Genomic DNA, 26,319 nt, shown 5'->3' on the forward strand with positions numbered 1-26,319 from the left:
CAAAAGGCCTATGCCAACATTGCGCCCGTGACGCAGTACATGACCGTCGTCGGCCTCGTGGCCACGCGCGTCGTGGGTGCGGCAACAAAGACGACGACGAACAAGGCCGTGTTTGAAGTCGTGGAGCGGTGGAACGAGCACTGCTTCCAGAGGCGCCGCCTCGATGTGTGAGTGTTTCTCTCTTTCACCCACGTCCTCTTTCTTTGCACGAGCTGATCTGAACTGAAAACAGCTTCATCCACAACGGACACAGTCGCCTGACGGCAAAGGGCGTGGGCGAGGCCGTGCCTCCGCTCAAGAGCTCGCTGAAGAAGACCAAGTTCGATGACTCGTCTGATTCCGACTCGGACTCGGACTCAGACTCAGACTCGGACGAGGAGCCGGGTGCGCCGCCTCAGCTGGGCAGCAAGAAGTACGAGCAGCGAATGGAAAAGTACAACCGCAGGCTCGCCAAGCGCGAGCGACGGGCAGCGAGGCGCGAGGAGAAGCAGCGCGGCAAGCAGGCCAAGCGCGAGGCAAGGAGTGGCAAGCGGGCCTGCAGGGCCACACAACGCGGCTTCAACAAGAACGTCGACTTCTGGCTCGTCGTTTCTTCTGTGTAGTAGGAGGAATAGTGGTGTAACTGTAACTGTAATTGTACATATGGGCTGGCTTTGATGCAAAATTGCATGATCTTCCTTCCTTTCCGTGTGGCCCCAGCGAAGCGCAGGTCACGCTCACACCACTCTTCTCGGCCTCTTCTCGCGCGAAGAAGAAAAAGGCTAAAAAAAAAGGTCAGTCGTGTGGAGGGACACCCTTCTTCCTCGCCACCATAGCGACATCAAGACTGTGACTGCACTAGCAATAGCAACAACACCATTCCGATCCCACGCATACAGGCACGCAGCAGCCTCGTCCGGCACCTCGCGACCATGACGACGACGACGACTGCGGCTGCGGCTGCAGGCGCAAAGAGCGGCGACGGAAGCAACGGTGTGGGAGGGCAGCAGCAGCAGCATGAAGGGACCTCCAAGCGCTCGATCCTGGCGCTACCCCTCGTCGCGCCACGCAACCGCCTCACGGCCTCGCTCCTCGCCGACCCGCTGACGCCGCACCCGGCTGCGCTGCTGTCGGTGCCCGCCTCGTCGCCGTCGCTGCTCCGGCGCTCGCGGGGCGTGGGTGAGGGCGCGCACTTCACCTACGTCTCGCCGCTCACGCTCGAGTTTCCATACGATCTCAAGCCCGATGCGGAGCAACAGAAGGAGGAGGAGGAGCGCGAGAAGCAGCTCGATTCTGAGGAAGGCAAGGCCGAGGAGGAGATGACGGCCGAGGAGAGGCAGGAGCGGGCGATGAAGCGGGCTAGGGAGGGCATGGAGCGCGTCGAGCGCCTCATGCGGCCCCTCGAGATCCATCCCGACGACGTCCAATCAAAGAGCACCGACAACGAAAATGACGGATTGCAAGGCTTCCTGCCGAAAGGGAGAAAGACACAAACATACCCCTCGGCGCGCCTCCTCGCTCTCTCGACGGCCTGCATCGACGACTGCCTGCCTGCGCTTGATACCGGCGATGCATCGGCATGGATCAAGGCGCACAACGGGCAGGATGGACCCTCGTGCTACTCGTCGGGCCCTATGGCCAAGGCGCCAGAGACAGCGGCGGAACGGGCACGGTATGAGCTGAGCGACTATCTCAGTGGGCGTCTCATCGGCGCGCGGCTCCCTGCCCCTGCGAACCTTGCACACGTCGACGAGGGCGCCGAGCTGGGCGTGGCCGAGGCCAAGCACCAGCGCATCGTCCGTCTTGGCCAGGACCACCAGGAGCCCGCCGTGGAGCGCTACGATCGCAGGATGGCGGAGCTCTCCAAGCGCGCCGAGGAGGACGGCGTCTGGCAGGGCTATGCACCGTGGGCCAACGCCTACTCGGGCCACCAATTTGGCGTCTGGGCCGGCCAGCTCGGCGATGGGCGCGCCGTCTCGCTCATGGAGGCTCTCGATACGACAACGGGCCATCGCTGGGAGGTGCAGCTCAAGGGTGCTGGCCGGACGCCGTACTCGCGCTTCGCAGACGGGCTCGCCACCCTCGGCAGCTCCGTGCGCGAGTTCCTGGCCAGCGAGCACCTGGCTGCGCTCGGCATCCCCACCTCGCGCGCCCTCGCCGTCACGTCGCTGCCGGACCTGCCCGTGGTGCGCGAGCGCCGCAATGCCGCGGCCGTCTGCACGCGCCTGGCGCCCATCTGGACCCGCATCGGCTCCTTTGAGCACCACGCCGAGCGCAAGGAGTGGGAGAGCGCGCGCCTCCTCGCCGAGTTTGTCGCCCGCCAGGGCTACGGCTGGCCGCTGTCCTCCTCCTCCGAAGAGGGCAAGGCATCCTTTGTCGGCAACCTCGTCCTCGAGTGCGCGCGTCGCAATGCCGCAATGATTGCAAAGTGGCAGGCGCTCGGCTTCATGCACGGCGTCATGAACACCGACAACATCTCGCTCCTGGGTATCACCATTGACTTTGGGCCGTATGCGATGATGGACCTGTTTGACCAGAGCCAGATCTGCAACAAAAGCGACGGCGAGGGCCGCTACACGTACAAGATGCAGCCCACGATGGGCCTGTATGCGCTCGAGAAGCTCCTCGACGCCGTCGCCCCGCTTGTGGGCTATGAGCGCGAGCACGGTCACGCGCCCGCGCCTGGCGTGCTGGTGCGTGCGACGGGCGAGCAGATTGCCGCGTGGGGTGCCAAGGGCCAGGAACTGCGCGAGGAACTCAAGACGACGTACATGGCCACAACGCTCGAGGCGTGGAAGCACGCCTGGCTGCACCGCCTCGGCCTCGACGCGCTGCCGTCCTCGGAGCAGCAGCAGCAGCGCGACGACCGCGAGGAGCTCATCGACCCGCTCCTTGCCGTGCTCGAAGAGTGCGACTTTTCGACGACGCTCCGCCGCCTCTGCGCCTTTGCCGCAGAGCCTACTGGCCAGGACGCCGGCACGTTTGCGGAGCAGTGGATCAGCTGGGACAAAGTGCCCGAGTACCTGCGCGAGACGAAGCGCGAGGGCGCAGCGCGCTTCTTGGCCACGTACGCCGCGAGGCTGCAGGCGCTGGGCGACAACAGGCTCTCGCTCGACGAGCTCCGCCAGAGGAACCCGGCGTTTGTGTTGAGGAACTGGGTCACGGACGAGGTTGTGCAGCGCCTCGAGACAAAGGACGACACCGACTTCCTCGAGAGGGTGCTGGCGTACTGCGTCGATCCATTCAAAGAGCCGAGCAACGACGAGGAAAAGGTGAGTCAGGCAGTGTGATTGCTTTCTCATCTCTTTTCGCTGATCAATCTGGCACAACAGCGACTCTGCTCCATCGGGACACCTTTGACGGGCAACATGCCATCGTGCTCTTCTTAAAATCCTCATGTAATTGCATCTCAGTCTCATTCCTCCTCTTCTTTGTCGTCTTCGCCGATGCCCTCTGCGTACTCGTCGAAAGCGGCCTTGAACGCCTTTGCCTCTGCCCGCTCGATTGCGTCTGTGCGCGCACACTGCCGCCAGTCGATGCGATCCGGCACATTGAGGTACTTTGCCAGCGTCTCTCTGGCAAATTGCAGCGTGAACCTCTTTCCCTGCAGCAGCATTATCCACGTCTTTCCCTCTGCTGCTGCTGCTGCTGCTGCTGCTGCTGCTCCCTTCTTTGTTGTCGCAGGAAGGTCCAGCCGAAAGTAGTCGCCGCGGTCCCTTCTCTCCTCGTCACTCTGGCTCTCGCTGATGGCAAGCAACGCACGGACTTCGTCTGCATCCTCCACAAACTCGTACCCGTTCTCCTGCGCCGCCTGGCGAAAGACGGCCTCGAGCTTAGGCCCACACAGGTGCTCGGGTACGGGCACGACCTGCGTCTGCATGTGACCCGCGCGCGTGCCCGAGGTGCGGCAGACCTCCCAGGCAATGGGCAGCGCGCCAAACGAGGCGTAGCACGCGGTCAGGGCCGAGCGCCAGGCGTCGGCCTCCTTTTGCACGGGCAGCGATAGCTCCGGCGCGGCACCCAGCAAAGAAGGAAAGTGGTTGATCGGGCTGTGTTAATAGGGAAGAATCAGTACTTGTGATATTGCGACGTCTGAATGGGCAATGCACCCACATGATCAGTACGTGTCCGCCTCCAGGCACAGGGCTCAGCGGGTCGCTCGTGGGCGGCAGCTGGCCCTTTGGCATGGCGACGTAGCAGGCACTTCCGACGGCGACGATGAGGTGTTTTGCGCACTGTGGGTTGCCCAGACAGAACCAGCAATCCTCGGGCCCGACAGGGATCACAAGCGCCTTTTTCCGCGGCGGCATATCGACGTCGGGCTTGGAGGGCAGGCCCGAGCGGGCGCGCTTCCCGCCGCCTGCGCCTCCAGACCAGCGGAAGTTGGGACCAGACTCCATATGGATGCCTGGGCCATCTGTGGGCGGTTGGCGCCGCTTGTTTGGCTTTGAGCTTGTCAGAGACGCTGATGATGTCTGGCTAAAGGGGCTCGCCGTCGCATTGGCAATCTTAGGCGCTGTCTTGCTGGCTTCCGATGCAGCGACGGCCGAGGCCGGCACGACGTTAAGCGCCATGAACCATCGGGCCTTTTTGGCATTGGCGAAACGGGCCAGGGAGACGAATCGTGTAGCATAATTGTACGGATGAGGCGGCCTGATGTTCTTGTAAGGCTCTCGTTCCCAGAAGGAGCCCGTCGCCCGGAGCTCCTTGCCCTGCTCTGTGCCGTCGAGACCGACAATTCCAGTGGCGAGCGATTCGTCGCCAGGCTCGCCCGTCGAGCCAGGTGCCAGGGCAAAGTGGTATCTTGGCTGCCCAGCTCTGGCGAGCGTGGCACACGGAGGCGCACCCCACATCCTCGATGTTGCGTGGGGCAACTTTTCGGCATTGGAGAGAAGCGTGATGCCACTCGGCCAGGCATTGGTCAGCAGCAGGTCGATGGGCGGACGGCTGGCCATGGCCTCCTCCTCCTCGGCCCGTGCCTGTAGCAGAGACGCACGAGCAGCCGCCTGGGCCCGCGCCTGGGCGAGAGACGTCGGCTCTTCGTCGAGCGTCGAGGCGCTCGTCGACGCCTCTTTGAACGAGGGGTGGGCCAGCAGCCTACCGACAGAGGACGACGTCATGCAGGTATTGTCCAATGGCTTTGGGAAGTGATGTCAGGCTCGATCTTACTGCTTCTTCACCTACATCGTTCTCACCTGCGACTGGGCATCTTCGCTAGATGCCCATCGACTTGCATTCCACCGTCCGCCTGCTGCTGCGACTCGCAGTCCCACGTGATCGGGGTCCGGCTTCACAAGGCACACGTCGCCCTTGCCAAGAGAATAGAGCCGTTCGCAGAGTCTGTGAGGCTCATCGCCATTGGATGATGACGAAGAACCTGTCGTCTCTTTCGCAAAGAGCGCCTCGACCGAGGGGTGCAGCTTCGATGGCGGATGGAGAATGTAGGTCGTGGTGGGCACTGCAAACGCGTGCAGGGTAAGCTTGGCACTACTGCTCCAGCTCTCTTTAACTCCACTCACACCTAATGTCTCCAGCCAGCAGCAAGCGTTCGTCCTCTGAGAGATCCTCGTCTCCGCCAGACCAGGGCTTGAAGAAGTCGCCCAGAACGAAGAGCGCATCAAAGGGCCCGTGCTTTGCATTGATGGCCGACACCTTTGCAACCAGCTCTTGTATCCGCCCACATGGTGGTCCAATCGTGAGGCTTCGCTCCAAGTCTCAGCCATCAATCAAACCTCGACTCATAGGTAGAGTTCACTCACAGCTTTAGCGCCCTCGTCGACGATGATGACGATGCCATGTCGATGCTGGGTTTTGAGAAGAATGAGCAAGACGCAAGCTTCAACAGGCCAAAATGGAGGTGCTTACGTAAGTATCTAAATCAGTCACAGTCTTCTGTCATTTTGAGAATCCCGAAGGTGGAGAGGTTAGACCGAAGCAGGGCAAGCCACAATTGTGCCGAGGTGCCGAATCCGACAGGGAGCTGCATCGACATCGACAGGCTCCCCTGTTCGGAGCCTCGGATGTTCTGCTGCTATGCCCAAAAGTCGACTCGCTGATGAGCCTCCTGTCGCGATCTCCCGACGATTCTCCTTGCGCCACGATTGCCACTCTGCGGTATGAAAACACCGTATATGCATGCATGCATGTCGACGAGGTGGACGACAACACTGCTGCTACTACCAGCTTGTGGCATGTGAATGAGGCTGTGAAGCATACGTGTCTATTTCTGTCCTTTCTCTCTCAGTCTCTGACGTCGCAACTACCGGCGGTGGCTGGGCTGAGTCGTTGGAGATCGATCCCTGCATCCGCATGTTCTGTCCAGTGCTGCCGCAGAGCCGCCAGGCGGGCTCGGTGCGCCTGTGCAGCCCTTGATGAAAGAAGCACGATGTCCACCACGTCCCTCCCTGTCTCTCCTTCGCTTCTTGCTCAAACTTTCTTGCTAGCACGGCGAAACCAGCCACAATGCCTGACAAGCCTGTTTGGGTCCAGGGCACTAGCCGCGGATCGCGTTGCTCTCTTAATACATCGGCCTTGTCCATCCGTGGACCATCGACGGAGACTAGCACACTAGGACTGGAATGCAGCGTCGTCGCAATTTCTCTGCACCAGCGTACTAGCCCCCCTCCTTTTTTTTGTGGCTTGCAGGCCTGTCAAAACGCTGTCTTCCTTTGCCCCGGACTAGCATGTACGGAAAGAAGCGAACGAAATCCGAAACAAGCAGAGGCCTCCCAGCTTCGCGCATGCACAGAGACGCAAATTACAAGACACATAATTAATGAAGAAGAAGAAGAGGGCGAAAAAGGGCAGAGGAAAACTAAATTAACACCGCACAAATCCGATTTTTTTCTACCAACAACCCTTTTGCTTTGCTCACCGGACATTACTGTCCCGTACGTACGACTGACTGGCTGGCTCTGGAACCTACCTCTTTTCACCCTCCTCTCCACCACTCTCCCATCTCCTTTTGACGATCCGGTCTCCCAATCCTTGGCAGCGCTGTCATCAGCCAGCTCCCGGTATTTGTCAGAAAGAGTGCGAGTCGCAGTCAGCTCCAACTTACCCCTCAAATCGTCGGTCCAGATCTCGACTTTGCTCGCATTTAGCTAGCTTTTTTTTCACACAAATAAAGCTGGGAAAGAGAAAGAGAGAGCGCGCGCGCGCCTGGACCTCGTTTGCCTTTGCCCTTCATTATTGGCTTTTCCGCTTCCGCCGACCGACACAGCTCAAACAACGGCTTTCCTCTGTTCACACTCCCAGCGACGACACGTTCGGAGCGAGGTCAAGGATTCGCTCTTCTATCTCGCCGTCTCTGTTGGGTTCCTGGTCCGATCATTTCCGCGGGCGGATCGTGAGAACCGGTGGGGCGGAGATCAAGCAGAGGGCGACCGAGTCAGAGGACAGACAGCGCCGCGCCCAGTGCCCCCTCTCCGTCTCTAGCGCCCTGAACGGGAGAAGAGGATAACGAGGACGAGGGAGCGAGGAGAAACACCCCCCCCCCCCTGTTCTGCCTCCTTCTCGTGCGAGAAGTTCGCAGGAAGGAAGAAGAAGAGCAACAAAAGACAATAAAACAGCTTCGCCTGGGCATGTCGTTGACCGCCTCGGCCACTCTGACTGCATCGCCCCAGACCACAACCGCTGCTGCGCCACCGCTGTCGACGTCGACGTCGTCGTCCTCGTTGTTGATCGAACACGACGAAAACGCGGGATCGCACGCCACTGCCAGCAGCAGCAGCAGCAACAGCAAAGACGCCGTCCAGAGCTTCTTCCAGCATCCACTCCACAGGCTCGCCCAGAGGGACGCTTCGGCCGACTCGCACACGACCGACTCGGGCAGCGCAATGAACCACAGCACAGGGCCCAGCAGCGGCAGCGGCGGGAGCAACAGCAGCCACGGAGGACCGGCGCCGAGCGGTGGCTCGCCCTCGACGAGCTACGAGTTCATCTCGTCATCTTCGGCTGCCTCGTCGTCGTCGGCGATGCTAGCCGGCGGCCTCGGCGCGAGTGCCAAAAAGAGAAAGGGAAACTCACCGCAGTACCAGCATGACATCGACAGCAGCCCGCATCGACAGCACAAAAAGACGGCGAGCGGGGCCTCATCGGGCGCGAGCGAGTCTCCCCACGGCCCTGCCGACGAGATGGCCGGAGGCACAGCTATGTCGTCTTCTCCACCGACATCGTCATCGTCGGCATCTGCAGCAGCAGCAGCAGCAGCAGCGGCGGCAGCCGCGAGCAAGGCTGCCAAGCGCATCAAGACTGCGCGTGCCTGCGACTCGTGCCGTCGGAAAAAGATTCGGTGCGATGTCATTGATGACGGATCGACACCGATCGGCAATCCGCAGAACGGCAACGGCGGCCTCACCTGCGCCCACTGCCGCCAGTACGGCTTTGAATGCACCTTTTTCCTGCCCATCACCGAGACGAGGTTCAAAAAGAAACGCGAAAAGGAAGCAGAAGAGGCCGCCGCTGCTGCTGCTGCCGCTGCAGCGGCGGCGGCAGCGGCGGCCCAGGGGGGAAGGATGGGTCCGCCGTTTCGAGGAGGCGTGTTCCCTAACCAGGCACTACCACCGCCTCCTCCAGGGCTCATGGCCGCGCCCTATGGCGCGAACCCGGCCGCTGTTCGGCCGCCCTTTGCCACGCCTTCTTCATTTGGACCTATGCCCGGCCAGCGAGCCCATCTCGATGGCTCCCTGCCACCGCACGGCAGCGGCAAGATCAGCTCGGCTCAGGAGTGGCCACCGGGGCCTTCAGTGCCCCGCCACCTGCAGAGGCCCACGCCCCCCGCGGCGCAACCACAGCAGCAGCAGCAGCAGCAGCCGCCACAGCAGCCACAGTCATTTGAACTCATCGAAGGTCCGAGCGCGTCGGCGCACCTCTCAAGGCGCGCAATGAGCAACGGCAGCAACGCAGTCAGCCCCAGGAGCACCGCGCCGGCTGCCAGCAGCAGCAAGGGCGCCGCCGCCGCTGCTGCTACTGGGCAGCGGACCTCGACGAGTCCGCCACCACCGCCCGATACGCGCGTCCTGGGCCCCACCTCGATCGCATACATTGTCCACTCGACGGCCTTTGTGCCCGGCGCAGCGATCGAGGAGCACGATCTCAAGCACCACCAGACCTTTGAGGTTGGCGCATCCGGCGACGGCATCATCAAGTTCCACAAGCCACCCAAGGGCTCCGTCCCCTCGGACGGCGACGACGACGACATGATGGCCTCGGCAACCATGCTCAAGGTGCCCGACTCGATCCGTGGCCGCCTCGCCGGCGATGTGGCCGAGAAGCTCGTCAACACCTACTTTGAAAAGATTGGGCCCTTGTTCCCCGTCATTACCAAGAGCGAGTTCCTCCATCTCTCGCCGCCGCCGCCACTGCTGCTGTACGCCATCTGTGGTGTAGCTGCGCTCAGCCGCGAGGTGCCAAAGGAGGTGCTGGGCGCGATCAAGGTGACGCTCAACAGCCTCTTTCGCGACGTGGACCTGCTCAGCGACTCCAACAACCTCACCGTCAAGTCGCTCCTGATCATGAGCCTGCACAGCGACCTCCACGGCACCACTGCCGTCCAGAGCGGCTCCCGCTGCTGGAACAGGACTGGCGCCGCCATTCGCATGGCACAGGACCTCGGCCTGCACAGGGACGCCTCGGGCCGCGACGACGTCGACGACGACGCCTTTTTCCTCGAGCAGAAGCGCCGCATCTGGGGCTGCTGCGTCACTGCCGACCGCACAATGTCCATCTCCCTCGGTCACCCCTTGGCCATCGACCTGACCGACTGCGACGTCCGGCTGCCCTCGCCCCACGAGATCCTCCGCTACCCCACCGACCTTCCATCGGACCCAGGCAAAGAGCGTCCGTTTGGCTTCAACACCGAGATGCTCAAGCTCAGTATCCTCTTTGGCCGCGTCATGAAGACCATCTACAGCCCCACGGGCCTGATGAAGACGACGGACCAGGACATTGTCGGCCTCCTCAACGACATTGACGCCTGGCGCGAGCATCTGCCCGAAGACCTGCAGTTCAAGGGCGCCACCGAGTCGTCGCACGCCGCCGGCATCCTCCACGTCTCGTTTGCCTGCCTTCTTCACCTCTTCTTCCGCGTCTTTATGCGCATCTCCTACAACTGCCCCACCCATCTCTCGTTCTCGCTCACGATTGAGCGCATGACGAATCTGATTCGGTATTCGCGCGAGGCCATCGAGTGGGTCGACGGCAACGACTTCTACCTCGACACGCTCCAGTTTGTCTCCTACGGCCTCGTCTTTTGCGCCACTGTGCAGTACCACGCCTGGGTTCGTCGCGGTGAGCAGACGGCACTCACGACGCTGCAGCGGGCCAAGGACTGCGTCACCAGGTTCAAGCGCCAGGGCGAAGAGGACCGCAACGAGGAGCTGTCGATGCGCGCAAAGACGGCCGAGGTCATTACACTGCTCCACAAGGCCGCCTCGGGTGCTTACTCCAACAGCCCCAGCTCGGGCAACCTCAATCCGACGGCAGGCGTCACCAATCGCCGGACCGCAGAGACGGTCCGGGGCCTCGTCTTCCGGCCCGACGTCTCGAGGCCTGGGGGTGGCGTGTACGTGGCGACGAAGCCGAACCTGATGCTCGACGACCTGCCGAGAGGCACCATCATCATGCAGGAGACCGAGGCTGGCCGAGTGCCGACGCTCGTCAGGACGTCGCAGGACGGCCAAGGTGGCTGGCAGCCCATTGCGCGAAGTGGCCTCGATTCGGGTCCCAAGCCTTCGGGCGGCGGCAGCGGCGGCGCAGAGGTCGGTCCGCGCGACGAGACGCGAGGAAGCGCAAGTGGAGGAGCAGGCGCCCCTGTCGATGGCAGCATGCCCAACGGCGATCTGACCTACGTTGCAGGCAACGTGTGGGCAGACGCCCAGGGCAGACCAGTCGACCGTCGTGGCTCGAAGCTCCTGACAATGGTGCCCTTCCAGCCTGGCCAGATGGAGAAGCAGCCGGACGGCACCTGGGCCCCGACGGGCGCTGCTGCCAATGCTGTCCCTTCATCGCTCCTCCATCGCCTGTCCTTGAGCGGTGGCAATGGCGGCGGAGGCGGCAGTGGTGAGGGTGGAGAAGCGGGCAACGACGACAGGCGTGTCTCGTTTTCGACGCTTGCCAATTCGCTCTTCGAAGGCGGCAACGTGAACCCGAGGCTCAACGATGCCTCCTGGTTTGCTGCGCTGTCCCAGGTCGCCTACGGCAACGACGGCCAGCCGCTGTCAATGACGGATGCCTACACCTTTGACGGACAGAGCATCGCCGTGCTCCCGCCCAACTTCACCTTTGGCGGCAACCCGTCGTCGTCATCGTCGGCGGCCGCGGATGGCAGCACGCCCTCGGGTCAGTTCTCTGGTCCGGGCGCGTCTACCTTTGGCACCGGCGCCTTTACGCCGTCGGCCAACCTCGGCGGCGGCAATGGCCCTGCCTCTGGCTCGGCCGCTGGGCTGCAACAGCACGGGCTCAACGCCAACGGCGCGCTCGCGTCGGCGGCTGCTGGCTCGGGCCCCAGCCTCGTCGATCCTCTCATGATCGACGGCATGCCCGGTGGACCTCTGGACTTTGCCGCATGGGATCAGTGGTTCCGCTCCACGGGGACGCAGCAGCAGCAGCAGCAGCAGTCGCTCCAATAACAAAAGAAGAAGGGCTCGACTCGTAAAAGAAGAAGTTTATTTATTACCGTTGAAGGATGTAGCTGTACCTCCGTCTCCTCTTCCCCATCCTTCTGGCCCCGTCCTTGTATCTTAGAGATGTTGCATTCCCTCGTCCCCCTCTCTTCTCTCCTAGTCCTTGTTACTTGTCCTGAAGCTTGTCTCTTCCTGGTCCTTTCTCTTCCAACGGCAATGGACAATCTGGATAATTAAGCCATTCGGTAAAAGGGGGCAGCGCATGGTATCTAAAGTATTTGACATGGGACGATAGTCTATATCAGGGAAAGCGGGGGGAAAAAGGTGCCGAGCATTTTTCTATTCTATGTCTCGCGGCCGGTGCCCAAGAGGACGGCCTCCTGCTTCTCGCGGTTCCAGTCGAGGGGGCCCGTAGGCAGCTCCTGCGCGCCGAGCTTGGCCTTGATCTCGTCGTCCAGGTTGGGTGCGTCGTCGAACACCCACTCCATCTCTCCACCATAGACGCGCGGCAGATCAGCAGGAGCAACCAGCGTCCGAAGCTCCTTCTTGGCAGCCTCGGACTCGGCGGGTCCGAGGATGTGGATCTTGCGGCGGGTGCCCTCGTCGAAGCAGAGCCGGACCCAGGACCAGACGGTGGGGAAAAACGAGGGTGCATTGACTACCGCGATGGTGTCGAGCGTCTCGGGGTAGTGGGCCGATCCCAGCGTGATCGACTGCTGGAGGTGGGAGCGCAGTGCGAGGAGCGACATGAGCGAGACGGAGGCGAGATCGACGATTGTCGTGATGGACGTGATGGGTGGCGCGGGCGCGTCCGACGGCTTCGACTCGGGCGAAGCATGCTTGACGTCTGAGACGAAGCGAGTGAGAAAGCGGCTCAGGAACTCGGTCAGGACGACGCTGTAGTTCGCATATACTGGTCAGCATGAAGAAAGGGGGGGGGAGGAGCTCAAAAGGCGGGTAGGGCGATGCTCACATGCGATTGTAGCGCTCCTCCTCTGGCTCGGCAAAGATGGCCTTCTGCCGTTTCTTGTCCAGCGAGGCGATCCGAAAGACATAAAGCGGCCTGCCGTCGAGGTCGCGCCGGCCAGTCCAGCGCGTGTAATAGGTCCGCGAGGTTTCAAACTGCGACACGTCAAACGTCTCATAGAGGTGGTCCAGGTTAATCTTGCGGCGCCAGGCGTCCGTCGCACGGAGCTGGTCCAAGGCCCGCGCCACGTTGTAGCTTCTCGCACGGAAGAAGCGGCTGGAATAGGCCCGCGAGTGAGTTCAGGACATAAGGTGGCAGAACGCGCGAGATGGGGGCTGTCAAACTTACGCGAGCGTGACGTCGTCGAACCACCTCTTGTCCTCCTTTCGCTCCTCGCCAGCGCCAGCGCCAGTGCCAGTGCCAATCGTGGCGTACGCCTCGCGGCGGAACTCTTCCCAGGCAGACTGGTGCTTTCCGTCGATGAGCACCGTCGATTGCAGCGCGACCTTTTTGTCGAGCTCGTCCGCGTTTGCTGCGTGCCCATTGGCGTGGCCATTCTCGACCGGCACCGGGTTCTCGGCGGTGATTGTTGCCATGGCTCTCGTTGCGTCTGTGGTGATTGTTCAGACTCTTGCAGTGGTCCCTCGATTGCTTGTGGTGCCTGCTCAAAGCGCTCGCAGTCGTCTTTATAGCACTAGATGTGGCTGTGATGCTTGCTCGAGAGCGGTGAGGAGGAAGCACGTCGGGCGCACGGACATAAAAGGAGCTTCACGCACATCTCAGGCCAAAAAAAAACATAACGGAAAAGAATTCCTTCTTGTCACTCAGCTCACTTACTTCTTCTCCATTCGTTTCAAATGCCGGCAGATTTTTTATTGGATTTTTTTTTTCGAGGTTCATGCGCGACGAATCCCATGAATGCCTTGAATGCCATCGGTCCGATCACCATGCCGAGACGGGCGGTGACTCATTGTGCAGAAGATGTAATGTTCCATTTTTGCAAGAATAGAGAGAGGAAGGAGGCTGGGAATCTAAAGAACAGAGGCGCATATCTATCATGCCTTGTTCGCCGCATCCTTTTCCTCGTCCTCGTCTTCGTGGACGGGCGCGAAGCGGCTCATCTTCCTGAGCGTGCGGCCATACCTCATAAAGATCAGCGGCACAGGAATCGCGGCGGCGGCCACGGCGCCCAGCACGCTCATGGCGGGCCCCACGCCCATGTTGTGAAACATGGGCCCTGCCGCGAGCGGAAGGCCGCACCCAAAGATACTCCGCAGAAACGTGTTGGCACTGACGGCGCTCGCCGCGTACAGGCCGTACGTGTCCACGAGGAAATTGATACATTGCTGTGAGAAGGTGCGGCGTGTCAGCTTTTCCCTCTCTCACCACATCTCGCGCTGGCTAGACCAAGTAATCAGGACAAGGACACTCACCTGGAAAATAACGGTGAAGCCAGCACCGATGAAGCCAATGGCAAAGCACGGGATGAGCCAGTGGAATTTGGGGTCGGCCGTCCAGCCGAACCAGAAGAGGCCCGTCGTAAAGAGAATCGAGCCAATGAAGACGGGCGGCAGGCGCGCCTCGGGCACAGGTCGACCCTTGTTGCGCTCGACGGCACGAAAGTAGAAGGGCTGGTTGCCAATGTTGATGATCAGGGCAAAGAGGATGCCGATGGTGAGTGACGCAAAGGGCAGTGTGCTGACGATGGGCCCCCAGTGACGCATCTCGGAAAAGACGATGGGAAACACCTCGAGGGTCATGTAGAGGAGGCCGTAGACAAAGGAGGCGTATAGGCAGATGAGTGTCACCATGGGCTCCGTTGTGAGGAGGATTAGAGGCCGCGAGAGCTGCTTTGTAACAATCGAGTTGACATCGAGCTTGATGTCCTCGTGCGGGTGGTGCCACCGCGTTTCGCCGGTCTCACGACGCAGGCGCTGGGCCTTGCGCTGGAGCAGCACAGGCGAGTATAACTCGGGTAAACAGAAAAAGGCAAGGGCGAGGGCAGCGAAAGTGATGATGGCTTGCAGGTACTCTGTCCACCGCCAGCTGACTTTGACTGTCAGGGCCGAGCCGATAATAGGGCCTAAGGTGGGGCCGGCGCTGACAGCAATGGCATAGATGCTGATGGCGATGCCCCTTGCCTTCGAGTTGTACATGTCGCCCATACTTGCACCTACGTTGGCAACGGGTGCCGATCCGAAGACGCCTGCAAAGAAACGAGTGATGAATACCGCCTGCGCATTCGTGCTCGTCGCGGTGCCGATTGAGAAGAGGCCGAGGCAGAACATCGGTGGGAGCAAGGACCACCGGCGGCCCCACACCTCGCTGATGGGGCCCCAGAGCAGGGGCCCTAGGGCAAAGCCGAGAACGTAGAGCGAGATGGCGAGGACCATGACCTCCTGGCCGACGTGGACGTAGGCGCCAATCGCCTTCTCTGCTGGGGAGACGATGCTGGAGCCAAGACTGGCGGCAAAAGCGAGCATGGCGAGCTGAAAGGTGGCAAAGGACTTGTACGCAATGGACCAGTTGCGCGGGTCGGTCTTGTCGCCTGGCCCGTCAAATGTGACCAGCCATGGGTCTTTGTCGGCATGGTGGTGAGGTGTGGTGTCGTTGGCGGGCGCAGACGCGCTGCCGATCTCTTCGTCTTTCGCGCCGTCCTTTGCGGCAGCCGATGGCGGGACGGGCGACGACTCATCAGGGCTCGGCGCCACCGTGGACGAGATGCTGTGCATAGAGGGCGTCGGTGTGGGCGCCATCGTCGTCCTTAGTTGACCTCTCTTCTCGCTCCCGTTCTGCGGCCCCCTTTCCCTTTTATTCTTTCTTCGCCAGTGGGACCTTCTGAGTCAGTTAGTGGTGGCACAGACGCAGGTCCATCGGTAGCCTCAGCGGTTTCGGCCCATAGGTCCGAAACGGAGTAGGTAGTACTGTATGTTATTTAGGTATGTTTCCCTTCCTCCATCTCACAATTCCCGCCCTTGAGCTTAGATCATCCGGCATCCTTTTCTTTTTTTTTTCCCTCCAAGCTAGCTTACCGTACGGTACCGTACGATATGCCAGAGCTTAGAAATAACCCTGTGACGTACGCGCGCTTCTTGCCGGCGGTCTGCCTCTGGAAGCAACGCATTCGAATAAAGTAGTCCAAAGTCCGATCCGAACAAATCCGAAAGGGGGTGGAGCTCCCTCCTCGTCGATAAGCGGGTTTGTGGTACTGTACATTAGTAGTGTTCAGACTGTCGCCATCTTAAGACTAATGCAAGAGACAGGGCCATCATTTGGTCGGACGCGCGGGCGGGTGCCTTCCGTCCGCGCGTGTAGTGAGCGCAGAGAGCTCGATATTGCTTGGGGAGCGGTGGTACACAAAGGTCATCTACACATGGGTTTGTCTAGAGAAGATTGGGCTACGGAGAGACATCGTCTGATGAGCGAGTAGTGATGGAGGAGGAAAGAGTCGTAGGGATTAAACTTCAGAAAGGCCAATGTAGGGCATGTCGATCTGTGTGCCGGGGACATGGGTAGCGTCGCGTATCGACGACGGGACTTGGAGCCTTCCAAAGAGCTCGGGTGCCTCGCGGAAGACGAGGGCCATTCCCATTGCTCTGCGAATATTTGTCAATATTTCAGCTTTTTCTATAAGGTCAAGGAAGGGGCTTGCAGCACCCACAGATGATGGCCGATATGACAGTGCATCAGCGTGGCCGAGGGGTAGGCAACCTCGAAACGCACGACGGCCCAGCCAGCAGAGGGAATCTGCCATCCATCGCGCGACGGAGGGTTCCGCATGTTGAGCAGCGTCGCATTGCGTCGATTCGCCTCGGCCACGCTGTTGAAGGGAAATCGAGTCGCATTGCCGTTGGTCCCTGGCCCAGACTGGCCCAGGACCCAGACTTTAGACTGGTGCTTGTGGAGCGGGTGCGGCGGTGGGCCCTCGGGCTCAATCTTGGTGAATGCCTGCTCAAAGATGATGTCTACGATGCTGCCGTTGCGCAGGTCAATGACCGTGCCCTCGTACTCGTTGATGCTGAAGCTGTTTGGGTTGCGGAACAGCAGTGGCTGCTGAAGGAAGCGAAGCGACTGGAACGGCTTGGCCCGTGGCGAGACAACCCAGGTGAGCACATTTGCCAAGGCGACGGTGACACGGATCGTGTAGTCGGCTGCACCCTGGGGCACAGGCTTGGCAGGGAATGGCGCCAACCCCGAGTCGTTCTGCGTCCTTGCGCCGGAGAGCTTGGTACCGTTGTACCGGACCCAGACGCGCGAGAGATTCTGCGGTGTGGGGAGCACATTGGTGATCTGGCCTTGCTGATCCTTGCGCTTGTCCCAGCCATTGAGCCATTCGGCAGGTCGCACCTGGAGAGGAGCATCGACGGCGTCGGTCAGGTTCTGTCCCTTGGAAAGCAGCGGCTCTAGGCTCGGCAGCATGCGTGGCTGGCAGACGGTGCTGTTGATACGCAGGCAGGCCGTGTTGACAGGCGGGTAGCCTGGCTGGCCAGCTGGGAAGTCGGACAAGGTGTCGACTTCGACACCGTTGGTCACCGATGTTGCTTTTACGGAGCCCAGAAGGGCGAGGAGAGGTTCACTCTCATTTGTGCTGGGCCTCGACTGGAAGTTGGACCCAAGCGGGTCTTCAATACCGACGCTCGCCAAGAGGCCGTTGGCCGGGGGAAGAATGGGAAGGCCTTGCGCTTTTACGCTGCCGAGCGAGATCTGTTGACTTAGGCCTTGAATGGCCTGGCCGGGCCGCGAACGGTCGACGTTAAAGACGGCGAATCCGGAAATGAGCTGGGGCGCAAAGCGGAAGAGGGGAAGGCGAATCGTGTAGTTGCCAACGGGCTGGTCCAGACGGACAAGTACGGTGTAGCGCGTGCCGACGATGAGATCGACGGCCTGGACCTGCTGTGGGACGACAAATTCACCGTCGGCAGCGACCACGTAGAGATCGTGGCCATCGATCGAAAAGGTGTGCGAGGCCAGCCCACCGGCATTTACGAGATTGATGGCTGCCCAGCCGCCATCGGAGCTAGCGTGTCGCGATGCGGTAATGACGGGGTAGGACGACGTGGTGTTGGAGCAAGTGACGGGGTTGAGGTCGCTGCTCTTGTTGACAAATGCGTACGTTGGTCTGGCCATGCACCCTTTGACGTCGACGTCGCCCATTGCTTGCTGATCTCCCGCCTCGTTTGCGATCACCGTTTGCGAGGGGCAAATGACGCGGCCCTGGCCATTGAGGAGTACGCTGTCGATGCACACTGGATTGGTGCCGGTCTTTTGCTCGCGGATCAGCACGTTGTTCATATCCTCGTGGCGCCAGGTGAAGAGGAGCGCGTGGTAGGGCTTCCGGAAGGCCTCCTCCATCGACCGCTGCTCGTTGATGTCGCCACTGATGAGCCTCCATGGTCTCGGCCGGCTGTCACGGGGCCGAATGAAGATGGGTCCCCGAATGCCGTCTTCAAAAGTGTCTGTATTTCAACGTAATTCTCGGTCCTCGGTCAGTAAGCAAAATCGGGCGGACGAAGGTGAATTCTCACTCACCGCCGACGTGGGTGTGGTACCAGTAGGCGCCGTAATCGATGACTTTAAACTCGTACGTGAAGTTATCCTGGGGCAGGATGGGGTGCTGCGTCACGCCCGGCACGCCGTCCATCCACGGACGTGCCTTGTGCTCGAGGCCGTGGAAGTGGATCGTGGCCGAAAAGGGCAGGTGGTTGTGGACATGGATGCGGAGCGTGTCGCCCTCGTCGCACTCCAGTGCCGGACCGGGTGACTGGCCATTGATGGTGTAGACCTTGCGCCAATACCCGTCGGGTGCGAGCCAGTCGGTGCCGAAGGTCAAGTCGTACTCGCGCACAGCGGCATGGACGGCGAAGATGAGCGTCGAAAGACCGACGAGGAAGAGATGAGTGGCCCTCATGGGAATTTCTCAGGACCTGTGTTGCCTATGTTTAGGGGGAGAGATAAGGGGGCTGCGAGCGATGAGCTGACGGTCCCAGATGAAGATGAGGAAAGAGGAGGCAAAATGGCTCACCTCCAGAAAAACGCTCATTATATACCTCACCGCTGCACCGGTTGCGGACCGGCGTCGGAGGCCAAAAGTGCGATGGGGGGCAGTGCGCAGTTGTCAAGCGGCTCGGGAAAAGAGAGTACGTACTGACCCTCCTGAGGCCCGGTCGTGGGCCAGGGCAGTTGCAGGGTGAGCATTGTTGTCTCGCGCGATGGGAAAGGGAGACAAGCGGTGTTCAGGGCGGCGGCGCCGCAGGTCCGTCAGCGCGTGCTATGAATGCTGCATTTGATGCTGAGTAGCAGTCGAACAACGTAATAACAACAAATAATGAAAAACCCGCTGAGCTGCTACAGGCGGCCAAGCATTTGCAGGTGCGCCGCCCCGAACGAACAGCCGGTAGACCCTCGTCACTCAAAGGCACAAATGCACAGAACGGCCGGGCCGCTCTACATACAGATCCATATATATGCATGTTGAGAGCGGCAAAATGCGCGCAATGCACGGGAGGTTGGGCGCGCAAGTTTTGGCAGGCGCATCTCCGCCAGCGCGGCGCGCGGCACGGAGCTGTCAATAAATGGCTCTCCCTCCCTTCTTGGCGCACAGCAAAGAGCGGCTTTTTTTCCGTACTGCGAGCGAGCCCAAGCAGTAGTGGCAGGAGATGAGCTCTTTTTCTCTCCAGCTCACTCTTGAATCTCCGCATCCTCGCCGGCATGGCTTTCCTTCAAAGGTCCTCGGACATGTCTCTAGACAGACATGTCTCACGCCGGGAAGACCGCGGTCTCCGGGCGGGCCGCTGGGGGCGAAAAGGTCCCAGGATGACTTGTTCCCTCTGCTGCTTCTCTAACGATGACGTGAGCGGCATTTGACAGACCGGTAGGATTACTATATCATGCTCTTTCGAGGCTTTTTATTTACACTGCGCCCGCCGCATCACGGCCCATGCTAATCGGGCCTGACCCTCCCCTCTTCTAGGTGCAGTGGTCGCTCTTGCTGTCTTTCACCTCACTGGCGCCCATTCAGGTCCCCACTATCCCCACTTTCCTTTCAAACGACACGTTCAACTCGAATACAAACCAACGCTCAGTAGATGAAGGGGACGATGGCCTTGCGCTGGCGAGGGTAGTCCTTGAACTCTTTGCGGTAGTTCTGAGAAAGCCAAGAGACGTCAGTTGCTATGGTTTGGCAAAGGCAGAAGAGAGAGACGCACCCGGTGCCTGGCCGTGGCCCATGGGAACATGTACGCCGAAGCGACGACGGTAAAGATGGCCGACGCGGGCGACAGGGTGAGGACGGTGAAGGCGATCCACGCGACAATCTGGCCAATCCAAAATAAATCAATGTATCGTCTTCTCTAATTATGGAAGACACCCAACTCACCTCGTAAAAGTAGTTGGGGCAGCTGACGAGCTCAAAGAGGCCGCCGCGGGGGATGCCGCGCTTGCGGGTGCCGGCAGGCCGGAGGTTGCGAAGCGTGAGGTGGCACGAGAAGTTGGCCAGCTCGGCGAGGGCCCACACGGCAGTGCATGCGCCCAGGAAGCGAGGGTCGTCCTGGATGGTGCCCTTGACGGCCTGTGCGCTAAAGTAGGGCGAGAAAGTGGCCGCGCCCAGGAAGAGGCCCGAGAGGAGCCAGTAGTGGGCCGAGTTGCGGAAGATGTTGAAGAGGGGCATCGTCGCAGACGAGAAGCGGTGCACGAACAGCGTCTCGAGCTCGCGCTTGGCAAAGTGGGCAATGACGAGGCCAAATGCGACCCTTGTTGAAGGTAATGTGAGCCCGGCTGCGCAAGTGGCTCGACTGGCTCTCAGTACACTCACTTTTGCATCTGCGAGTACTCAAAGTGCTTGCGCCAGATGACGGGGCCGTAGTAGTAGAGCAGGGGCTGGATCAGAAGAGGTCCAGCCTGTGTGCAGCAAAGATTCGTCGGGTGACCAGTCAGCCAAACGCGCAATCTAGGGGGCAAAGGAGGAGTGTGCGCACATATTCAGTCAGGAACACGGTCCTCCATGCGACCTGGGGACCAAGGTCCTTGAGATAGAGGACGTCGCCCGTCTTTACATTTTCCTCGCGCAGCGTCTTGCTCTCGTCGAGCAGCGGCCGCTTCTCCTCGGTGGTGAGGCGCTGCCGGTGGGTGCCGAGCCTCTTGATGCGCTCCTGGATCGCCTTCTTGACCTCACCCACGGTGGGCTCAGAGGAGAGATCGAGGACGAGGGGAAACGGGCTCGAGGTCGCCTTGTTGGTGCTCGGCGACGACCGGTTGGCAATCGTGATTTCAAAGGCGGCCTGGCCCTGAGATCGCGTCTTGTGTGTCGACATTGTCTCTCTAGCTTTTGCTCGCAGATGGGTGGGTGGATGGCTGCTGTTGTCCTCCTCCCTGCTTGCTGGTGGAGGAAGAAGGTGTTGTGTGATGCCAATTTCTTCCCTCTTTCGCGCACAAGCCTCGCCACGCGAAAAGTCTAAACTTGCCAAAGCAGGGGCCAAGGAAAGAAGAAGCACCGGCCACCGCGACGACTAAAGACAACAAGACAACAACTAGGTGCAAAGAGAGGGCCGCCAGCACTGCACTCGATGGCCGCAGCAACCACGGCGAGCATCAATGGCAGCGGCGGCCACGACGGGGATGCGCTGCTCTCCCTGCTGATGCGCGGTGCAGGGGCAAACGAGGGTCTGCTCGATCTGGGCGGCTCGTCGTCATCATCGTCGTCGTCGTACCTTCACTCGCTCACCTCTAAGTCGCTGGCCGACCTGCGCGTGCAGCCTGCTGCACTCACCACGACAATCACCTCGCTTGATGGCCAGCTCTCGACGCTGTGTGCGCGCCACGTCGACTCATTTGTCCAGGTGCGCCAGGCCTCGTCGTCGCTCCCTCGCGGGCTCGACGCCCTCGACGCCAAGCTCGATTCGCTCCTCGACTCTGCCATCCCTCGCCTCGCACAGGCCTCGCAGCGCTTCCCTTCGGCTGCCCAGCCTCACCTCGAGGCCAAGCGCCGCGCACAGGCGCTGCTCAAACAGCACCGTTCCTCGCTGGCCGACGTGCTCGAGCTGCCGGCGCTCCTGGCTACATGCGTGCGCGCTAACCACCCCGTCGAAGCGCTGCAGCTCGGCATTCACATTGCCAAGCTCTCCCGTCCTGCGGACTCTTTCGCTACTGCTGCTTCCTCCTCGCATTCGATACCATTCCCGGGAGAGGCAGCCAGGGGTCATGCTGTGCTGGTTGCCCTGCGGCGCGAGGCGTGGCAGCATCTCGTCGTCCTTCGAGACGACCTGCTCAAGGGCCTGGATGCCCGGGGTCTGCGCCTTCCCGTCGCTCGCCGATACGTCTCACTGCTCAGGATATTCTCGGAGGTGGACCACGAGGCTGCCGGTGGCCCCTCCCGCGGTGATGCTATCCAAGCCAAGCAGCAACGCGGCGGCGTGCCCCCAAAGCTGGCCCTGTCCGACTCGACCATCTGCCTCTCGCTGCTCAGATCGCGGTATGCTGCCCTCGTGTCGAGGCTCGAGAATGCCACTTCGTCGCACGAAGAGGCCAGCGATGCTGCTTCGAGGTGCTCAGCGAGGATCAGCGTCTGGAGAGAGGCAGTCAACGACGCCATTGGCATGGCCTTGGCCCTATTCGTCGACAGGCCTGCCCAGCCTGCCTCTTCCTCAAATACCACAAGCGCCGTCGATGCCAACGCTGACACCAGCGACGGTGCGGCAGAAGAAGCAGACAGCCAGCTGAGCCCCACGATGCTCATCTCGGCCTTTGCGTCCAAGGCCCTCCATCTGCTCGGCGCCTCGCTCGACGCCGACGTGCCCGGGATCACATCGAGCGCATTCGAACGGCATCCTGCCTCCTACTCCAAGGCCGCCACCGACGTCCTCTCGACCTTTGCCTCGCTCCACACGCAGCTCTCCTACGCCTCTGTCTCTCTCGCTCGCCTCGGCCTCGACTTTTCGGGCTCTCTCTCCTCCTCATCGTCGTCATCATCTTCAACAGCAGGGACCTGCGGCGCATTTGAGCGCGAGGTGCTCCGTGTCTGGACGCGAGGCCTTCGACGAGCGACAGATGTCTTTTCGCAGCGCTGGGCCTCGTCCGCCGACGTCGCCAGCCTCCTCGCTTCGGCCAGCGCCGCCACCGTGTCCAAGATGCTTCGTTTTGATACTAACGGCAGTAGAACGACGACGACGGACGCCGCAACGGCGCCCTCGAGGGACCTGCTCGATGTGCCGGCGCTCGCGACGCTGCTCAACCACCTCCTCGAGGCGTACAATGCGCTCCAGACATTCTGTCCAGCCGCCATTGGCCAGGAAGTCGGCGAGGTGCTCGACGAGACGCTGGATCAGACGGTGGAGCTTGCGTTGGGCCTCGCGAGCAGGCTCGACATGGCTGAGGCCATCGTGGATGGTGGCCCTTCCACCGACAGCATCGCCGCCCTCCTGCCTGCCCTCGATGTGCAGCTGGGACAACTGGGACAGGGCGCAGGCGAGGGCGAGCGCGAGGACGTGGCGTCTACGTCGAGAGATCCGCAGCGACTCAAGGAAGCACAGCGGATGCTTGCGGCGACGGTTCTGTCGCTCCTCGAGCGCGATGTCGTGGGCTTTGTGCGGCCCCACGTCGTCCGGCTCGTCTCTGGAGGCGCGGACGGCGATGTCGGTGTAAAGGAGGAGCGAGCGGGGCTGAAGGAGAAGCGACGAGCAGTCGTGGCGTGGGCCGCTCAAGCGAGAGAGACGTGGGAGACGGGCGAGGAGAAGAGGAGGGACGCGCTGCTGAAGAGGCTCGAGGCGAGACGGGCCGAGAGCGAGCGCGAGAGGCGGAAGAGGGAGGAGGAGGAGAGCGCGAGGCGGGCCAAGGAAGAGGAAGAGACGAGGGCGAGGGAGGAGAAGGAGGAGAAGCTGAGGAAGGAAGAAGAGGAGAGGGCAAGGAGGGCAAAGGAGGAGGAGGCCCGGCTGGAGAGAGAGCGGCTCGAGAAGGAGCGGGTCGAGAAGGAGAGACTGGAGAGAGAGCGGCTCGAGAAGGAGCGGCTCGAGAAGGAGCGGCTCGAGAAGGAGCGGCTCGAGAAGGAACGGCTCGAGAAGGAACGGCTCGAGAAGGAACGGCTCGAGAAGGAGCGGCTCGAGAAGGAACGGCTCGAGAAGGGGAGAGTGGAGAAAGAGCGGCTGGAAAAGGAAAGATTGGAAAAGGTAGAGAGAGAGCAAGAAGAGATGCGCAAGAAGGAGCAAGAAGAGCGACAGAAGCGAGAAGAAGAAGAACGATTGAAGCGAGAGGAAGAGGAGCGCCTCAAACGAGAGGAGGACGAGCGCCTCAGACGCGAAGAAGAGGACAAGCTCAGGCGGCAGCGCGAGGAAGAAGAGAAGCTCAAGAAAGAGGAGGAAGAGCGACGAGTGCGCGAAGAAAAGGAGTTGGCGGCCAAGAAGCGTCAGGAAGAAGAGGAGAGACGTGCAAAGGAAGAGGAGCAAGAGAAAAAGAGAGTGGCTGAGGAGGAAGCGGCCAAAGAGGAGGCGCAGCGAAAGAAGAAAGAAGAAGAGGAAGCGAAGCGGCAAGCAGAGGCAGAGAAAGAGGCCAAAGCCAAGGCAAAGGAGGAATTGGCGAAGACTGAGCAAGAGAAGGACGCAGCTGCAGGCTCCGGTGAGACGAAAGAAGAAACGCCGGCCGCTGCTTCGGCGCCGAAGAAATCTGGGTCGATGTCATTGGCGGAGAAGCTTCGCAAGGCTCGCGAGGAGCGGGAGAGGGCGGCAGCATCAGCTGCTGCTGCCGTAACCACACCTGTGCCGGCAGATACAGGTGCAAAGGAAGCTCCAGCGAATGACAAGGCGACTGGAGAGCCAGAAGGCAAGGCGGAGCCTGCACCCAGCACGGAAGAGGACGTTTTAAAACAAGGGGGCCAAGATACGCCAGTCTCAAAGGGCTCCCAGTCTTCGGGCGAGGGTGACGGCGACGGCGACGAGGAGGGCGACGATGGCGAGGGAGAGGCAGAGGGGCGGCCGTCCTCAACTGCAGCAGATGGAGCAGCAGCAGCAAAGAAGAAGGCGAAGAAGAAGCGGCAGAAGAAGAACAAGGCGGCGGCGGCGGCCACCCAATGAGAGAAATGGTACGCATTCATCATCGATTTTGTTCATGTGCTGGAGTGGTACAAAGAGAGAGATGCTCTGGGTGAATTAGCTACGTCATGCCTTTGTAAGATGGTGCGGGATCAAGGAGCTATTGAATGGGTGAGAAGGAGAGGGAGAGGAAGAGAGAAGAGGTCGAGATTGATACAAGCCAGGCCAGCACTTAAGCCAGCAGGGCCTCAACGATGGCATCGTCGGAGACATTTGCCTTGTTTGTCCCCCGGTAGTTCTTCCTCGCGAGTGCCTCGATGACCTTCTCCCGCGGGAAGCCAAGCTTCTCAAACTTGTCCACATCCTGTCCGTCGAGGCCGGCAGCAAGCACAGGATCCGGGCCTGCTGCTCCTGGAGCAGCGCCGGTCTTGCCCCCTGCTGAGGTAGATTCCTGTGGGCCTTTTGCCCTCGCATAGCACTCTGTCCAGAACTTGGCCGTGTCCTCGAACCCTTTGCGGTCCGCCTTGTAGTGGCTCGCCACCGTCGCGTCCTGTGGGTCGCTGGGCTCAGGCGAGCAGAGCAGGCTGCGGAGCGAGACGAGCGTGGACCGCAGCGTGAGCACGGGGCTCCACGCCTTGGTGGTGAGAATGTCGAGGCAGATGGCCCCGCTCGCACTGCTGATGTTGGGGTGGTAGACTTTTGTCAGGAAGCGCATTTTGAGCGGCTGGAACGGGTAGCCCTCGACGACGTCAATGTCCTGCAGAGTGAGCCACGCGCCTCTTCCCTCGTCAGCTGTCCTATTCCCCCTACGCTGCCAACACCAACAAAGCGCAGGTCCCGACTTACCACTTCGAAATGGCCCCCTTCGTAGGGCGAGCCCTCTGGCCCAGGAAAGGTGCCAATGAGATGCGTCATCGATCCTGGACAAAAGCCGTCAGCTCTCTCCTTCCTCTCTCCTACAAAGACGAGAGACAGAAGCCAGCCGCTGCTCACCATCGACGAGGTCAATCGTCAGGCCGGACTCCTTGTCATTCTGGATATCGGCAATCTCCTTTTTGATCCGTCGTATCCTCGGATCCATCTTCGTCGCTGCTTGTCAACCTGCTCTTCTCGCTCCTTCCTTTCTCCTCCACCCACCCACCCACCCACTGACTGACTGACTGACTGATGCAGCCCGAGGTCGCGTGGCTTATTCCATCTGCTCCACCTCTGCGTCCAGTCTTCTTTTTTTGAGAAGCCAATTTTCTTCGCAAGCAAGCTACTGTAGACACGGAGCGAGACCGAAGCGACCAATGAGCATCCTTTGCTCAAGCCGCCGGGCGCTGGTGCTTGCGAGGTTCGTGGAGAGGGAGAGGGTCTGCCGCTGCAGTGTCTCCACTCGACACGCATCGAACGCCGCCTCTGTCTCTGCCGCCTCGAGCGCGCCGAGCAACACCGACCGCTCGCAGAAAAAAGCGCACTGGAAGCGCACGGCGGGCCAGGCGACGTTTGTCGACACGCTCAGCCTGCGCCTCTCGGGGGGCCGCGGCGGCGACGGGTGCATTGCGTTTGCGCGCGCAAAGTACCTCCCTTACGGCCCGCCCTCGGGCGGCTCCGGCGGCGCAGGCGGCGATGTCTTTGTGACGTGCGATCCTGCGCTGCGGTCCCTGGCGCGCGTCGGCAGTGCCGCGCGCGTCATGGCCGACCGCGGCGAGCACGGCCAGGGCGATTGGAAGGGCGGCGCGCGGGGCAAAGA

General features: G+C 61.0%; 12 protein-coding genes across 12 annotated transcripts; 5 read left to right on the top strand and 7 right to left on the bottom strand.

Annotated features, from left to right (window-relative positions):
• The first annotated feature begins 33 nt into the window (after positions 1–33).
• On the top strand, positions 34–633 carry FA10DRAFT_265037 (hypothetical protein). Its single transcript, XM_025520894.1, has 2 exons — positions 34–167; positions 233–633. The coding sequence occupies exons 1-2, from the start codon at positions 40–42 to the stop codon at positions 600–602; spliced, it is 498 nt and encodes a 165-aa protein (XP_025378358.1). The 5' UTR covers positions 34–39; the 3' UTR covers positions 603–633.
• A 386-nt stretch (positions 634–1,019) lies between these two features.
• On the top strand, positions 1,020–2,933 carry FA10DRAFT_220739 (UPF0061-domain-containing protein; the record flags this gene model as incomplete). Its single annotated transcript, XM_025518547.1, has 1 exon — positions 1,020–2,933. A coding segment is annotated over one exon (1,914 nt), but the record flags the coding sequence as incomplete, so codon positions are not given.
• A 461-nt stretch (positions 2,934–3,394) lies between these two features.
• Positions 3,395–5,776, bottom strand: FA10DRAFT_258595 (hypothetical protein; the record flags this gene model as incomplete). The annotated part of the gene is made up of 5 exons (XM_025519913.1): positions 3,395–4,028; positions 4,093–5,117; positions 5,175–5,437; positions 5,499–5,680; positions 5,739–5,776. The coding sequence occupies 5 exons, from the start codon at positions 5,774–5,776 to the stop codon at positions 3,395–3,397; spliced, it is 2,142 nt and encodes a 713-aa protein (XP_025378360.1).
• An 83-nt stretch (positions 5,777–5,859) lies between these two features.
• FA10DRAFT_61072 (hypothetical protein) lies at positions 5,860–6,604 on the top strand. Its single transcript, XM_025525605.1, has one exon. It carries the CDS (start codon positions 6,035–6,037, stop codon positions 6,548–6,550), a length of 516 nt encoding a protein of 171 aa, XP_025378361.1. The 5' UTR covers positions 5,860–6,034; the 3' UTR covers positions 6,551–6,604.
• Positions 6,605–8,198: 1,594 nt separating this feature from the next.
• Positions 8,199–11,561, top strand: FA10DRAFT_215018 (hypothetical protein; the record flags this gene model as incomplete). Its single annotated transcript, XM_025518482.1, has 3 exons — positions 8,199–8,707; positions 8,924–11,120; positions 11,232–11,561. Coding segments are annotated over 3 exons (3,036 nt in total), but the record flags the coding sequence as incomplete, so codon positions are not given.
• A 136-nt stretch (positions 11,562–11,697) lies between these two features.
• On the bottom strand, positions 11,698–13,315 carry FA10DRAFT_265039 (CRAL/TRIO domain-containing protein). The gene is made up of 3 exons (XM_025520895.1): positions 12,919–13,315; positions 12,577–12,846; positions 11,698–12,500 (listed from the first exon to the last, which is right to left on the bottom strand). Exons 1-3 carry the CDS (start codon positions 13,164–13,166, stop codon positions 11,948–11,950), a joined length of 1,071 nt encoding a protein of 356 aa, XP_025378363.1. The 5' UTR covers positions 13,167–13,315; the 3' UTR covers positions 11,698–11,947.
• Positions 13,316–13,563: 248 nt separating this feature from the next.
• On the bottom strand, positions 13,564–15,499 carry FA10DRAFT_238603 (MFS general substrate transporter). The gene is made up of 2 exons (XM_025519144.1): positions 14,004–15,499; positions 13,564–13,916 (listed from the first exon to the last, which is right to left on the bottom strand). Exons 1-2 carry the CDS (start codon positions 15,324–15,326, stop codon positions 13,626–13,628), a joined length of 1,614 nt encoding a protein of 537 aa, XP_025378364.1. The 5' UTR covers positions 15,327–15,499; the 3' UTR covers positions 13,564–13,625.
• A 408-nt stretch (positions 15,500–15,907) lies between these two features.
• Positions 15,908–18,844, bottom strand: FA10DRAFT_265041 (hypothetical protein). Its single transcript, XM_025520896.1, has 4 exons — positions 18,593–18,844; positions 18,100–18,530; positions 16,232–18,026; positions 15,908–16,166 (listed from the first exon to the last, which is right to left on the bottom strand). The coding sequence occupies exons 2-4, from the start codon at positions 18,476–18,478 to the stop codon at positions 16,028–16,030; spliced, it is 2,313 nt and encodes a 770-aa protein (XP_025378365.1). The 5' UTR covers positions 18,479–18,530; positions 18,593–18,844; the 3' UTR covers positions 15,908–16,027.
• Positions 18,672–19,464, bottom strand: FA10DRAFT_61134 (hypothetical protein). Its single transcript, XM_025525606.1, has one exon. It carries the CDS (start codon positions 19,278–19,280, stop codon positions 18,804–18,806), a length of 477 nt encoding a protein of 158 aa, XP_025378366.1. The 5' UTR covers positions 19,281–19,464; the 3' UTR covers positions 18,672–18,803.
• Positions 19,465–19,493: 29 nt separating this feature from the next.
• Positions 19,494–20,970, bottom strand: FA10DRAFT_265042 (hypothetical protein). The gene is made up of 5 exons (XM_025520897.1): positions 20,544–20,970; positions 20,381–20,466; positions 19,946–20,318; positions 19,776–19,883; positions 19,494–19,714 (listed from the first exon to the last, which is right to left on the bottom strand). Exons 1-5 carry the CDS (start codon positions 20,877–20,879, stop codon positions 19,649–19,651), a joined length of 969 nt encoding a protein of 322 aa, XP_025378367.1. The 5' UTR covers positions 20,880–20,970; the 3' UTR covers positions 19,494–19,648.
• Positions 20,971–21,131: 161 nt separating this feature from the next.
• On the top strand, positions 21,132–24,352 carry FA10DRAFT_258601 (hypothetical protein; the record flags this gene model as incomplete). The annotated part of the gene is made up of 2 exons (XM_025519914.1): positions 21,132–24,171; positions 24,216–24,352. The coding sequence occupies 2 exons, from the start codon at positions 21,132–21,134 to the stop codon at positions 24,350–24,352; spliced, it is 3,177 nt and encodes a 1,058-aa protein (XP_025378368.1).
• A 208-nt stretch (positions 24,353–24,560) lies between these two features.
• Positions 24,561–25,665, bottom strand: FA10DRAFT_292117 (hypothetical protein; the record flags this gene model as incomplete). The annotated part of the gene is made up of 3 exons (XM_025524387.1): positions 24,561–25,395; positions 25,431–25,504; positions 25,578–25,665. The coding sequence occupies 3 exons, from the start codon at positions 25,663–25,665 to the stop codon at positions 24,817–24,819; spliced, it is 741 nt and encodes a 246-aa protein (XP_025378369.1). The 3' UTR covers positions 24,561–24,816.
• Positions 25,666–26,319: the final 654 nt, after the last annotated feature.

The sequence above is a fragment of the Acaromyces ingoldii genome, assembly GCF_003144295.1.
Source record: "Acaromyces ingoldii strain MCA 4198 unplaced genomic scaffold FA10scaffold_2, whole genome shotgun sequence".
Classification (NCBI taxonomy): Eukaryota; Fungi; Basidiomycota; class Exobasidiomycetes; order Exobasidiales; family Cryptobasidiaceae; genus Acaromyces; species Acaromyces ingoldii.